The sequence below is a fragment of the Furipterus horrens genome, unplaced genomic scaffold (genome assembly GCF_987537825.1).
Source record: "Furipterus horrens unplaced genomic scaffold, mFurHor1.1.pri manual_scaffold_1, whole genome shotgun sequence".
Lineage (NCBI taxonomy): Eukaryota > Metazoa > Chordata > Mammalia > Chiroptera > Furipteridae > Furipterus > Furipterus horrens.
The window spans coordinates 57961754-57977736 of record NW_028327171.1 but is presented as its reverse complement, the minus strand read 5'-3'; the positions used below and the strand labels follow the sequence as shown (position 1 = coordinate 57977736).

Genomic DNA, 15983 nt, shown 5'->3' with positions numbered 1-15983 from the left:
AAAACCCACATAATGTAAAGAGCCTTTATGAAGGCTCTTTTAAAGGGATATGTATAATGCGTATGTTTGTGTGTGTGTATAATGTTTATATGTGTAAGCACTTTATATAGAGGTATGTATAATAATAGTTCTTCATGTAGGGTATGGCATACATATCAAAGATCCAGATAAGTGGAAAGATAATTGTTCCTTCATGGAACCGTATTAACAGAGTTTAGCTGAATGTATTATTTTGGAGAAATTGGTGAAAACACTAGAAATACATTGTGAAATTATATTTAATGTTAATGAATTTAGATTTCATCCAGCAAACTTTCACAATAGAATGCTTGGAGCATTCATCATATGTAATGAACTAACTTCTCTCCTACGCAGCCAGAATGATGATAACTAGGTACCATCTTCCAGAACACTGAGAAATAGTCATTTGAATCGATTTATGATGGCAAGTTTGACACCTTAACTCAGGAACTTTGAATATGAGGGGCTTCTACAGAACATGGATTCCATCGCAGTGTCAGTAGCTATGGAAACTTGGAGTAGAAAAGAGATAAAGCCTGAGCACAGCAGGAGTCATGCTATAGGAAAAAATAATTGAGAGATTTCATAAGTATACTGAGTGGAGCTGTCTTATGAATAGGATGTCAGTTGAGGATGAAAGAAAATCTAGAGATGAATCTGATGTCTGAGAATTAAGAAGCTGAAGTTATGCCTTTGGAAAAATAATAATCTTGAATGAGAAACAGCTGATTTGTAGGAAGCTAATGATTTTTATTTGAGTTATGTTGAATTTTACATATGTAGAGGAAAATATTAGGGAGTTTTTAGTATACAAATGATAGTTTAAGCCATGAGAAGATTATCCCAAGGGTGAATAGAAGGCAGGTAGACTCTCTTCTATATCTCATGGTCATTATAAGAGAATATGTCTCCTTCCAGGATTCTTGCTAGGGGAAAAATATTCATACATTAAACTGATATCCTAATCCAGGCCCCTCTATGAGTTTGAAATCTGAATTCACACCATTACTGTGGTATGTTCAGTAATCTCAAAACATAAGAATAGATGCTAAGTGGTCATACAGGTAGCAGGATAAAATGTGAAAGCACACTCGAAGGAGATTAATCACCAAGGGCACCCTTTATTTCTACAGAAAAGAAAACCTATCTTTACACGAGCAGATGAAAAAGTTACATAACTCTCTAAGAACTAATTCAAGAACAAACAGCATGTAGCAGAATAGTCTGCAATCATATAAGAAACACCTAAATAAACAGTAAAGAAACTAAACAAAAAAGGAAGAATAAAACTAATAATAAAGGACAGGATGATTTGAAGACAAGCCAGAAATGAGTAATAATTATTAATAAAACTTCTTTGGAATCAGTGAGCTGCAAAATAGATAATTAGAGGTGAAAAGAAAATTAGTGAACTGACATATCAATACATGGAAAAGAAAGAGAAAGGGAAAATTATAAATTTGAAAGAACAAAAAAATTGAAGGGATATGGAACAATAAACTACTCTTGCATATGTCAAAGAAGAGTTATAGTGAAAGAGAAGACAGAGAATGCGCTGAGATGTTATTGCAAAGAGACAAATGACAGAATGTTGCTGACCTGATGGCGCGGAACCTCAGATTCATAAATTACGAGGGGAACTGACTGGTGCGCATCAGTTGGTTGGATCATCCCACAAGTCAAAAGATGTCTGGTTCAATTCCTGGTCAGGGCACATGCCTGGGTTGCAGGCCAGTCTCTAGTTTGGATGCATGTAAGAGGCAACTGATGGATGCTTCTCTTACACATTGATGTTTCTCTCCCTCTCTTTCTCTCTCCCTTCACTTTTCTCTAAAAAATAAGTAAATAGAATCTTTTATAAAAAAGAAAGTTCAAGGAGTTCTGGCTGTGAAAAAAGCTGACACCCAAATATAGCTTAGGTAAACCGGAAACTTCAAATTAAAAAAGGAGATCTGAAATATTCAAGTTAGAGGGTTCTGATCAGTGTATGTAAACATGAGACTTGAATCCTCTCACAACCATATCAAAATCACAATTAAGCTACAGAAAAACCATCATTCAAAACTGCCTGAAATCTAGCTGAACAGAGGTCCAACAACTAAGGATATGAGGAAGAAGCCACATCAAGGTTGATAGGAGCAGCAGAGACTTAGAACCAGCTGATCTCACACCCAGTGTGGCAGTTTAATCTCAAGAGGAATATCTTGGAATCAGAGGTCCTCCCTGAGGAACAAGGTTTCCCAGCCTACCCCACCCCCCAAGTCCAGGGTGCCAACGCCAGGAAGAGAAGTCCGCATAACTTTTGGCTGTGTAAGTCAGCAGGGGTGTGGCTGAGTGAGATGGAGGGCTTCTGGGGCCCCAGATGTTTCTCTTAAAGGGCCTGCACACGTGCTTACTCAGACTCGCTTGCTGTGATCTCCAGCACTGGAGCACCAGGGACATACAGAGAAGAACTGTGTTGTCTAACATCAGGATTAGAGCTGGAGGGGCAGCTTCTTCCCAGGGTGCTGACAGAGGCCTTTGTTCCTTTTCTGGGCCCTCCTCCCACAGAACCAGCAAGCAGGCAACATAGCTGAGCCTCCATCAACCTGGTTAACACCATACAAACAGCCCTGGTGATTTCCTGAAACCTCACCTCACCAAACTGTGGACCTAACCCAAACCATTTTCAGTGGCTTTTCTATAAAAGTAGCCTGTTTTGGTTCATGCTTTGTACTTGAGTAAAATCTCTCAAACAAGCAGCATGTGGCCTCAGCATGCCCCATACCTATCGCTCAGTGGCCTCAGGCCCAGCCAGGACTGGTGGCAACTGACCTTGGTTTGTACCTTGACCTCTCCTGAGCACCTCCAGACTTAGCACAAGCTGTAGCTGACGGCAGATTGCTTGTAGCTCATGCCAGGTGGGCTCAGGCTGGGTACAGGTAGCAACTGAACTTGGCCTGCACCTCCCAGGAGGCCTTGGAATCAGTTAACTTGATGGATAGCTTCAGACCATGTTGAAGCACCACCCAATTACCTTCACAAGTGACACACGCAGAGGTCATCAGTGCTCCACTGAAGTGGGTCCTGCTCTATGGTGTCAGTTCCTGCACAGCTGACCCTCCACTGTGGTCATAGCCAGTCTTTGCAGCTGACTGGCCTTGGAGTTAATCCTCCCACTGATGTGCCAACAGCAATCAAAGCTCAACTACAACAAGAGGGCCACATAGGTGATGTACCTGGAGTGCCCGGCTCAGGTGATATGGGAGACTGTGCCAATGGACCTTATAGGACACCTGCTACATAAGGCCACTCTACCAAGCCCAGGAGATATAGCAGCTCAAATACATAAAAATAAACACAAGGCAGCAGGCAAAAAGAGGAGACAAAAGAAATATGTCCCAAAGGAAAGAATGTAACAAAACTCCAGAAAAAGAACTAAACAAAATAGAGACAATCAATCTACTAAATGAAGAGTTCAAAACACTGGTTATAGGATGTTTAACGAACCTAGGAAAATAGATGAACTTAGTGAGAAGTTCAACAAAGAGATAGGAAACGAAAAATGGAGATAAAATATGTGAAAAAGAACTGGTCAGAAATGAAGATTGCACTGGCTGAGATGAAGGATACATTATAGGGAATCAACAATGGAGTCAATGAAGCAGATAATCAAATTAGAGATTTGGAAGATAAGAAAGCAGAAGACAGTCAATCAGAATGTCAAAAAGAATAAAGAATAAAAAAAATGAGGATAGTACAAGGAGCCTCTGGGACAGCATCAAGTGTACCAACATGAATTGCCAGAAGGAGAAGAGAGAGATCAAGGAATTGAAAACCTGTGAGAAAATATAACAATGGTGAAAGATATAGACATACATGTTCAGGAAGCACAGAGAGTCCCACACAAGATGAACTCAAAGAGGTCCACACCAAGACACATCATAATTTAAAATGGCAAAGGTTAAAGGCAAAGACAGAAACTTAAAAACAGCAAGAGAAAAGTAATTAGTTATCTATAAGGGAGCTCCCATAAGACTGTCAGCTGATTTCTCAACAGAAACTTTGCATGTCAGGAGTGCCTGGAAAAGGGGCAAGTGCTGAACAAGTGGCATTGTGCCCTCTCAGACCCCTCCCCCACATACAGCACCACAAAGTGGTGAAACAGGTTGCCCGTACCTAAGGCTCCACCCCTTACAACGTAACAGGAGTGACAGCTCTATTTAAGACAGAGGAAAACAAACACAGGAGCCTGTCAAGAAGAAGAGACAGAGAAGTATGGCCCAAAAGAGGAAATGGATCAAGGTCCCAGTGGGATAATTAAGTGACGAGGAGAGAGCCAACCTAACTAATGTAGAGTTCAAAACACTGGTAATAAAGATGCTCACAGGCTTTACAGATATGCTTACATATAGCAAATGCATAAGGAAAGAAGTGAAGGCTATGCTAAATGAAATGAAGGAAAATCCACATGGTGAAGGGAAGGAAACCAGGGTTCAAATCAATGATTTGATTTTCTAGTATTTTGTATTTTATTACAGTATATTCTTTTGATACTTACCTAGGTGTATGTGCTAGTATTCTATTTGTTTTTTCCATTATAATTTACACTATAGGCAAATCTACAGCTTTTCTTTTAGAATATCTTTAACAATTACTGGTATTAAATTTACGTATTTAGAAATTAATTCAAATAAAATATACCATAATGGCATCCACATTTCTGACACAAAATGTGTGGGAGTACTTGTTCCCATACCAAACAATTCTTCAACCAGCTGAACACCAACTGGTTGTACTACAAACTCAATTCAATTCTGACATTAACTGCTTGGAGTTGATGCAGACCCCACAGGTTATGGGCTTGGTCCCACTCACTGCCCCCACTTCAGATGCTAATCACAAGTCCTAGACATCCTTTACCTCTGACGGACTGCCATAAATCTGGGGTTCTCATGACCTCATCCTCAGGTTCAGTAATTTGCTCGAATGGATCTTAGGGCTCAGAAACACTCTTTACTCATATTTACAGGCTTTTATAAATGATATTATAAGAATATAAACAGCAAGGTGAAGAAATATATAGGGTGAGGTCTGGAAGGGTCCCAAGTTCAGAAGCTTCTGTCCTGTGTAGTTGGGGTATACCACCCTCCCAGAACATAGATGCATTCACCAATCTGAAAACACCACAAACCCCATAATCAACAGTTTTTATAAAGGTTTCATTACATAGGTATAAGTGATTAAATCATTGGCCATTGTTGATTAAGTCAATCTCTAGCCCTTTTCTCCTCCCCAGAGTCAGGGGAGAGGTCAAAGTGCCAAGTCTTTAATCACTGCTTGGACTTTCCGGTGAACAGTTCCCATCATGAACCTTTCAGGGGCCCACAGTCGCCAGTCATTTCATTACCCTAAAAAAGATTTATCACTCAGGAGAAACTAGGATTTTAGGATCTGTGTGCCAGAAACCTGAGACAAAGACTAAGTTTAAAAAAAAGAAAGACTATCTAATAATTTTTATCATTTAGAAAAGTACAAGAGTTTTAGATCTCTATGTCAGAAACCAAAGAAAAAAACTGAAGATATATTTCTTATGATGTCACAAACACTAGTTTATATTTTAATGTGTAAATAACTTTATTATATGGATTTCTGTTTTTTAAAATTTATCTAGAATTTAGCTAAAAATTATCTAGGTTCTGATAACATTTTACTTGTCATTATTCATATTTTTGATCCTTTCCATTTAAAAAAATTAGTTTTTACTTTTTTCATGAATATTGTGAAGTTTAAAATTTCTTGCTATAAGAATAAAAATGGGTAAATATCCATAACAAAATCTAGTGTGGTATTGTTGTGGCACATATGTTATTTTCTGTATGGTTCATTTTCAAAAAATTTCAAAATGAAAAATATTTAATAAAATAAGATTACAAGCTACAAATACTTAAATGATAGTTGTTAGCAGATAAAACAGTAGAGAGTTAGAAAGATTTGTATTTGTTTTCCCATGACAGTGTTACATAACATAAAACCCCCAGAGCTCAGTAGCTTAAACAACAGGCATGTGCTCTCATGCTTATGGGTCTACAGGTAAACTGTGTCTCGTGGGTATACATAGGCTCAGCTAAATGTCTGGTTTAGGCTAGAAGTTGGCCCCAGGTCGGCTCCAAGCATGCTCATTCTAGAGCTGTAGCAAGAACAGCCACCTGGATCATGATTTTCTAGCGGCTGATCACTGGAGAGCAAGAACCAGCCCAAACCACTTAGCCATGTTTAAGGTCTCAGCTCATTGTCATATATACTAACATTCCATTGGCCAAACAGGTCACGTGGCCAAGCCTAGTTATCAATGTTCAGGGAAGTATACTGGGCCTACTGTGGGAGGGGTGAATGAATATTAATTACCAGTAATCCATGCTATCGCAGTTTTCAAATTAAAAGTTTATTTTAGGTTTGTTAATAAGCATCCACAAAAGAATAGGCGTAAACAGTTTTTAATTTCCCCACATTTATGTAGCAGGTCCCAACCTGGCACATCTATCACCTGGTGTACATTTGAAAAGGACACTTCTCTTCCTGGCATTGACACAACCCTATGTGTACACACCACGATGAGTGTGGCTACCTACAGCCCCAAATGCCCACTTGGTGAGGTGGATTTGCCCAGCTACGATCTTCTCAACTTTTTATGATGGCCCTGGACTCTCCTCAGGCAAAACTGTAAAATTAGGAAAACTTTCCTTCAGAGCTTTTGTCATACATCCTCCTCTTTTGTTGTTCCCCCACCTTCCTGTTGTCAAGTTGAAGTCATACCCCAAACCCAGACCAGCGGCATCCCATCAAGTTACTTACTAGAAACTTGGCTTCACTCGAAACTGCCAGTCTTCTTTCCCAGGCTCTCAGCGCTCCTGGTTACCCACTGACAGTGCGTGGTAATGTTCCCCGCATCACACTGAAACCTGTGTAAACTCTCAGTGCTCGTCTTAAAACAGATGTGTCACATAGGGTTTAGTTTGCTTCCCTTCTGATGACTTATAGAAATTTCATCAAAGAAACATTCCATATTTGTATCTTTCATGCTTAATTTTTTTTATATCAGTTCAAATAATTTATTACTCTCTCTCTAAATGTACAATATAAAATGTTAAATATTTCAACAAAACTGTTTTCATATATTTCTCTGTAACAAAGAAACAATTTTTTCATGTATTTATAAATAAATACAGGAATTTATATGCATCTAATGAGAGATAATGTTCATAGTTATGTATTGGACATAAGTTTAATATTATATCCCAACTTTGAAGGTACAACAGAATTATTAAGACTCTCATTTTTTTTCTATTTAGATTAAATCTCTTGATGAAGAAAATGTGGTTGGCAAGATTTCCAAGCAGTGGACTGATTTTGTGAGAGAGACATGCACAGATTACAGTGACTTTGATATTCATTTCCCTTTAGACCTTGATGTGAAAATGAAAGCTACCATGCTTGGTGCATGTTTCCTCATTGTAAGTCTATTCTTGCTAATCTTGGCTATTTCTTTAGTATCATTCTGTAAAGGTTCAGTAAATTGTACATTTTTAAATGACCTGCTTAAATTTATAGGTTTTATTCAAAGGGAGACCCATTTAATTTTAGCTCTGAAATTCCATTTTCTCCTGATAGTCTGGATTCACAGATGACTGGTTTCTTGGGAAATTCTACTCAGTTTCACATATCAGGAAAAGGGTTTTTTGCATTACAGAGAGGCCCTGGTCTTTGGGGCTTCTATTTAAAATTTAAACGGGTGCGTTGGATAAGACTTCAAATACAAGCTTACATGGAGTACAACTCAGTGAAACAGGGAGATTTTGTTTTGATTCATTGTTCAATTAAACCTGCTGCAGGAGTGTGAACTGCAATAAGGATATGTGTTGAATCAAGCCGTTAGATGGAACTGCAGGCTGAAAGGAAACGCAGGATAGAGCAGTGATTCTGAACATGTATTCCATTAAGTCACTCAGGGAGATTTCAAAACCCCAAGTACCAAATCATACCCTAATTCAACTAAATCAGAAGTTTACAATCAGAAGTTTGTATAGGTCCCCAGGTGATTCAATATGCAGCCAATGTCAAGGGCTCCAGGGAGAGAGCAATGGTTCTCAACCTTTGCTGAAGAATAGACACACTTTGGGTAACTTTTCAAACTCCCTGTGTCAAGATTGCACCCCGATAATTAATCAAAATCTTTGGAGATGGGACCAAGCCTTCAAGCTGTTTAGATCACTCCCAAGTGATTCCAATGTGTAAGCAAGGTTTGGAACCACAAAATGAATATCATAAACATTGACTTGGGGGCACATTAAAAAAAAAGTGAGAGAGTGTACAGAAAAAGGATCTAGTTATTTCAACAAATAAATGTCAGGAAAATTAAAAGGTAAAAACAAAATGAAAAAGGGAGAGACATCAACCTAATAGTTTTTTGACCATGTTTGGATATTGATTCAAATAAATCACTTTAAAAACATTTACAACACAGCAGGGAAATTTAAACATTGGCTATTTGCCCTGACCCGTGTGACTCAGTTGGTGAGAATGTCTTCCCATAGACCAAAGGGTCTCAGGATCAATTCCTAGTCAGATCACATACCCAGGTTCATTCCCTGGTCTGGGCAAGTATGAGAAGGCAATTGATTGATGTTTCACTCTCATATCATTGTTTCTTTCTTTCTCTCCCCTTTCCTTTCTCTCCAAAAACAATTTTTAAAAATATCCTCAGGTGAGGATAAAAAAATGAAAAATAAACATTGGCTACTTGATGATATTAATGAATTAAGGTGATATTTTTCGGTTTTGATGTTTACTTTTAAATATTTTAATTTATTTTTAAATTGTACTTGATATACAATATTATATTAATTTTATGTGTACAACATACTGAATAGACATTTTCATACCTTATGAAGTGACCACAAGGATAAGTGTTGTACCTGACACCAAACATCATTATTACAGTATTATTGATTATATTACCTCTGCTGTATTTTACAGCCCCATGACTATTTTTATAACCAGAAATTTGCATTTCTTAATTTCCTTTCACTTTTATCACCCAAATTCCTAACCCCCACTAGAAATTTAAGGAGTTTTTTAAGCTGTGGTGATGATATTGTGGTTATGTAAAAGCAAAACACCATCCATATCTTTTAGGAGCACATACTAAAGTATGTCAGTATAAAATGGAATGATATAAGGGCTTTGCTTTAAATAATGAGGGTAAGGACAGGGGAAAATAGAGGATGGAGTAATTGTTAAACTAAGATTGATCAGGTTAATAATCATTCAAGCTGAGTGAGGGGTTGTTTTAACTTTGTGTTATTCCATCTACTTTGGGATATGCTTAATATTCTCTGTAATACGTTTGTAATATAACCAAGGTTCTTTGTAAAAATTATTTCCAATAAGTGTTCATTTCACATAAAAGGTAAAATCTAACCTTAATATTGTGGGAACAGTTCAACTAAAGACAGGGCAATATGAAATATATGGTGTCTTTAGGGAAGAGAGGGTAGTCTAAAGTGTTTAGATAAATGGAAAATGGGGCTGGTGTGGTGGTGGGCTTATTAGTAAACTATTAAGGGCTTCAGCTAAAGGATCTTCAAAGATCGGACAACGTTTTTCCCTGATTGGGTAGCATGATTGGAGTGTCATACAGTACACCAAAAAGGTTGCAGTTTTGATTCCCAGTCAGGGAACATACTAGTTTGCGGGTTCAATCCCCATAGGGCACATATGGGAGACAAGTGATATTTCTCTCTCTCTCCCCATCTCTCCCTCCCCCTTCCTCTCTCTCTAAAACTCAGTAAGTCTTCAGGTGAGGGGAAAAACAGATGAAGCAACTTTTTATAAAAAATTGTGATTCATTGAGAATTGTTTCATTTAATGTTGATTTTAAACTAAGTTTAAACGTAATGGTTATAAATCAGAATTTTAGAAACATAAATTCTGGTGTCTATGTGAGAAATGAACTTGAGAGGTGAAATTGCAATAGTGCATTTGCTAGTGATTGGCAATAAAGATAAAATTATTTCAGCCAAGATAGAGGTGTAGACAGACATGCTGCATCTCCCTCCACAACTAAGAAGGAAAACAACTACCTGAAAATTAGAGACAATCAGAAGTTCCAGAAAATAGAGCTGCATGTAAGTCCAATAAACAAAGAAATATTCATCCAGACAAGTAGGAGGGGTGGAGGCAGAGCAGAGAGGATGTGGTGTGGTTGCGGCGGCATCTGCGGCAGTGGCAAGCAAGCGGAAAGTGCAGTCACATGCTTTAAAAAGTGGGGAGGGACACCTGGGGAGTGCTCCCAACAACAGACCAGGCTGCACAGCTCATGGTCCCAGCACTGGGGAAAATAGAGCCTCATTGCTTTTGACCATGCAAACCAGTGAGGATTGGGGAGGAGAAAGAAACTTCTGGTTTCTCAGCAGATTCTGCTTGTTTAAAGGGCTCCCACAGTCCTAGAAAGGCTGCAGACCTACCCACTCTGAAACAATGGCAAGAGCAACAACTAGAGAGGCGCCAGTCCCATACAAAGTGGGAGAAGTGCCTGGAAAGGGGATGAGTGCTGAGCAAGTGACATTGTTCCCTCTCAGACCCCTCTCCCACATACAGCACCACAACATGGTGTAATGGGTTGCCCTCTACTGACAAGAAAACCTAAGACTACACTCCTTATAACATAACAGGAGTGACAGCCTTACCTAAAACACAGAGGCAAACAAACACAGGAGCTTGTCAAGATGAAGAGACAGAAAAGTATGGCCCAAAACAGGGAATGGATAAGGTTCCAGTAGGAGAACTAAGCAATGAGGAGATAGCCAACCTAACAGATGTAGAGTTCAAAACTCTGGTGATAAAGATGATCACAGGCTTGATAAATATGCTTACATACAGCGAACGCATAAGGGAAGAAATGAAGGCTATGCTAATGAAATGAAGGAAAATCCATACAAAACCAATGGTGAAGGAAAGGAAACCAGGACTCAAATCAATGATTTGGAACATAAGGAGGAAAACAACAATCAATCAGTACAGAATGAGGAAACATTAACTGAAAAAAATGAGGAGAAGCTTAGGTACCTCTGAGACAACTTTAAACATGCCAACATCCAAACCATAGGGGTGCCAGAAGGAGAAGAGGAAGAGCAAGAAATTGAATACTTATGTGAGAAAATAATGAAGGAAAACTGCCCAAATTTGGCAAAGGAAATAGACATACAAGTCCAGGAAGCACAGAGTCCCAAACAAGCTAGACCCAAAAAGGACCACACCAAGACACATCATAATTAAAATGCCAAAGGTGAAAGATAAAGAGAGAATCTTAAAAGTAGCAAGAGAAAAGCAGAGAGTTACCTACAAAGGGGTGCCGATAAGACAAACAGCTGATTTCTCAAAAGAAAGTTTGCAGGCAAGAAGGGACTGACAGAAAGTATTTAAGGTGATGAAAAGCAAGGACTTACAACCAAGATTGTCCTTCCAGCAAAGCTATCATTTAGAATGGAAGGGCAGATAAAGTGCTTCCCAGACAATGTAAAGCTAAAGGAGTTTATCATCATCACCGGGCTATTATTATATGAAATGTCAAAGGGACTTACTTAAGAAAAAGAAGATCAAAATTATGAACATTAAAATGACAACAAACTCACAACTATCAACAACTGAATCTAAAAGTAAGAACAAAATCTAAGTAAGCAAACTAGAATAAGAACAGAATCATAATTATGGGAGTCATTTGGAGGGTTTTCAGCTGGGAGGGGGAAGGCGGAGAATTGGGGAAATGGTGCAGAGATTAAGAAGCATACTTGGTAAATACAAACTAGACAGGAGGAAGTTAAGAATAATATAGGAAAGGGTGAAGCAAAAAAAATATATGCACAACCCATGGACATGAACTGAGGAGGTTGGGATTGCTCGAGGGAAGGGGGATACTGGGAGAAGGGGAGCAAGGGGGAAAAAATTGAAACCACTGTAACAACATAATCAAGAAAATATACTTAAAAAAAGATAAAATTATTTCTGTTGAAGGTATAAAGGAAAGTGAGAGATGTGAGAGGTAAAAATTCCATGGGATTTGGCTAAAGTCACAGGGGTAGAGGTCAGTACAGACACTGAAATGAAATAGACTGGGGAACACAGTGGACAAAATTGGAAGACAAATGAAACTAACACACACACACACACACACACACACACACACACACAGAAAATGTTACCTCTTAAAAAAGCTATCTCTCTCATAAAAAATTATTTTTGAATTTTAGATGGAACTCTAGTCACAGAAAAAGCTATATTACTGGAGAGGGACTAAAAAAGTTGAGTAAGATAGACTGAAAGAGGGAGCTTTCAAGGGGACTAGAAAAAGCAAAATATAGTGAAATTACCAGAAGATAATTCAATTTATACAGATATCAAGAAATAAATAGAATTATAGGATTTAATTACTAATAAGTGGAAAGTTGAAGGTCAAGTTTATAGAGCTATAGACTCTTCCCAGATTTACTCATTACAGTTAAATTTTCTTGTTTAACAGATATATTACTGTTCCTCAAAACCCTTAGAATTTCTAAGTCAAAGAACTGTCTGTTTTGCTGCTGAAAGTTCATTTCTATATTTTTGTTTTTATCTAGGATTTCATGTTTTTTGAAAACAAGTCATGTCCTAAAATACTGAGTGCACTCCTGAAAGCAAAATTGTGTTAGTGTATTAGTGAATGTCTCAAAATTTGAAGTGTCTATCTATACTGATTGGGACTGTCTAAAAGGACAATCAGTGTTTTTCTTAAAAATGATTATACAATGTTTGAATTATTCTGTGATGCCTTGTAGTCCAGGTACGTGATATCACTTTCAAATTATATAGTTTATTTTCTATATCATTGCTTATAAATATTTTTATACATTTTCTCTGAATGTTCATTGCGTGTTTGGGAGAAATTACATACAACATTTTATCTTTAGTAGAAGTTAAAAATAGTGAAAATTTCTGAATATTAAAAAAATACAAATTTGACTTTTTCCTAATAATATGCATATTAACTATCATTTGAACATAATTATAAAGGAGACTGAAATAAAGTTAATATTGAACTATTGAATATATAGTATTTGTAGAATAACATTAGTTGTTATAAAGGAAACAAATTATAACTAGATTTAATAAAGTATAATTTTATGTTATAATTACATTAATAGTCTATTTTTGGTATAAAAATGGAAAGTAAATTAGAACATAATTTTTAAAAACAGTGTTGCATAAGACTTGTGCAGCTTCTGTCCCTATCCCTGCCCATCAGCTGCTGTGCCCTAGCTAACTAACTTCATTAGGCCAACATTCCTGCAACAGACCTTTTCTTTTCCAAGCTGCATCGCTACCTATGTCTTAATTACCTCAACTGTTAAGTGGGCATAACAGTATCTACTTCATAAGGTTAATGTGAGGATTAAATGTTCTAACGTAGTCAAGTTACTTGAGCAGGTTCCTGCAGTAAACCAAAGCAGAAAATGAAAAATGCTTTAGTTTTAGTAATGATCATTGGTTTTTAAAATGAAAGAAGTGGCTTCAGCCAATATACAAAACTTAACCTAAATTATATTAAATTATATTGTGGCTTTAAATGACATATAAATTTTATTCTGAACCCACAGATGAAGACTGATTCTCCTCTTGGAAGAGAGAGGATGCCTTCAAACAAAATGCCAAGCTGGAGAACCATGATCATTTCAGAGCAGGGTAGAATACCATCTGAGCACTGAGGCCTAGACTTCCCTTCTTAGTTTCATGGCCTCAAAATGTGGTTAAGCAGGCAAATATTTGTAAAATGAGACCAGATTAAATATTATTAACTAAACGATACAGGATTTGAACTAGTAGCTCTGGATTTATAAGCAGAGTTGGCCATAAGATGATACCCAACAAAGTCAGTTGGCTGTAGACTTCTGAACTTACTTCTCCCTATACTAAGCATTCAAGTTAAATTTCAATCCATCTTTAATGTTATGTAGAAGAAAGTTGCTTAATTGTGCCAAGGGATAGCTTATAAATTTACCCAAGCTGGAAACTAACAAGATTTGGAAAACAGATGCTTGAAGCCAGCTTGCCTATGAAAGGCAATTTATTTCTCCCTATAGGATACTTACTGATATCTAACGACTAAAGTAGTAACTACACAGTTATGCAACACACAGTTTGACTAAGCTTCCTGACATTATGTAGTATGGAAAGCTTCCCTTTCCTCTATTGTCCAGTAACACATTCTTCATTTTCATCTGAGCTCTCCTCTTCAGTGCCTTAAATCCCTATTTCTACCATCATTCTGTTCATGATGATGTAAATATTCTCTAAGATAGTACATAGCATGCTCTTCACTTCCTTCTGAATACTGACCAACAGAGTTGTTAAGATCCATATTTCTATGAATAGTTTTAAGGCAATCTTAGCTTTTCTAAAATCAAGCGCCTCAAAATTCTTCCAGTTTTTGTTTACTTCCAAATCCCAAAGCTACTTCTACATGTTTAAGTATTTGTTATAGCAGCACCACACCTCTAGATACCAAAATCTATATTAGTTTCTTATTGCTACTATAACAAACCACCACAAACTCAGTGGCTTTAAACAACACAAACTTATTTTCTCATAGTTCTGAAAGTCAAAAATCTGAAATGGGTCTTAAAGGGTGTTATAGATTGAACGTTTATGTCTCCACAAAATTTGTATGTTGAATCCTTAATACCAATGTGAATATATTTAGAGATGAGGTCTCTAAGGAAGTAATGAAAGTTACATGAAGATAAAAGGATGGGGCCCTTATCTGATAAAATTAGTGTCCTCAGAAAAAGACATTGCTCAAACTCTCTTTCTCTGTGCACATGCACCAAGGAAAGGCCTTGTGAGGACATAGCAGTAAAAAAAAAAAAAGTGGCGCCTACAAGCCAGGGAAAGAGCTCTCACCAGAAGCCAACCGTGCTGGCCCTTTGAACTAAGACTTGCAGACCTGTGCGAAAATAATGTGTCAGTTTAACACCAAGATATTAGAAGGTTTTTATTGTTTCTGGAGACACCAGTGTAGAATCCTTTCCCTTGCCTTTTCCATCTTTAGAGAGATCCATTATTTCTTGAATAGTGGCCTCTTTTCATCTTTAAAACCAGCAAATGCTTCCCTTGTAACATTTACACCTCTAACCCCAACTCTTCTGCTTTCCTCTCCCACATTTAAAGGACTCATGGGCTTACATTGTGCTCACCTGAATAATCAGGGATAATGTTCTCATTTTATGGTACTTGATTAGTTACTTTATTTCCATCCACAACTTAATTCACCATTGCTATGTAATATTGGGTGATGTGTACAACTTTTCAGGGCCATTATTCTGCCTGTAACAGGAACTCAATCACCCACTCACCTAGGAATGCTTTCAATCAGAAACGTTCCTGAACTAAGCTGTGTTCAGCTAATTTGGAAATGTAGTGAAAAGACTGGTTCTTTTATAAACTTAGAGAATCACCTTCCAATGCCATACCCTAGACATTCAAGTGACTGAAAACACCCATAAACTTGGTGATTATATATGGAAGTACGTATAAATAAAACCAAATGCTTTTGAAAAGAAAAAAATGTATAACTGGTATAAGTTATTTTTGTCAATTATTTTTCTATTCAGTGAGTAATATTGTTTTAAGGTCTTTTATGAATGAAATAATTTAATTATCTTTCTTTGTTTTTCCCTGTCTCCCTTTCATGCTCTTTCTCTCTCTGTCTCTCTCTGTCTCTCTCTCTCTCTATATATATATATATACACATATATATAAACAATATAATATATAGTATTACTTTTTATATATTTTAATAGGATATAAATAGCATTATACTATATATATCTTCTGTAATTAGAATGTTTTATTCAAAATTTTGTTTGTACCTTGTCCATTTTGAACTCTGG

General features: G+C 37.1%; 1 protein-coding gene across 1 annotated transcript in view; it reads left to right on the top strand.

Moving 5' to 3' along the window:
• Positions 1 to 12746, top strand: part of LOC150021163 (phospholipid scramblase 2-like) — a 39187-nt gene extending 26441 nt beyond the window's left edge. The window contains 2 exon segments of the mRNA XM_090286323.1: positions 7353 to 7514; positions 12675 to 12746. Coding sequence (XP_090142449.1) covers positions 7353 to 7514; positions 12675 to 12746 — 234 coding nt within the window.
• Positions 12747 to 15983: the final 3237 nt, after the last annotated feature.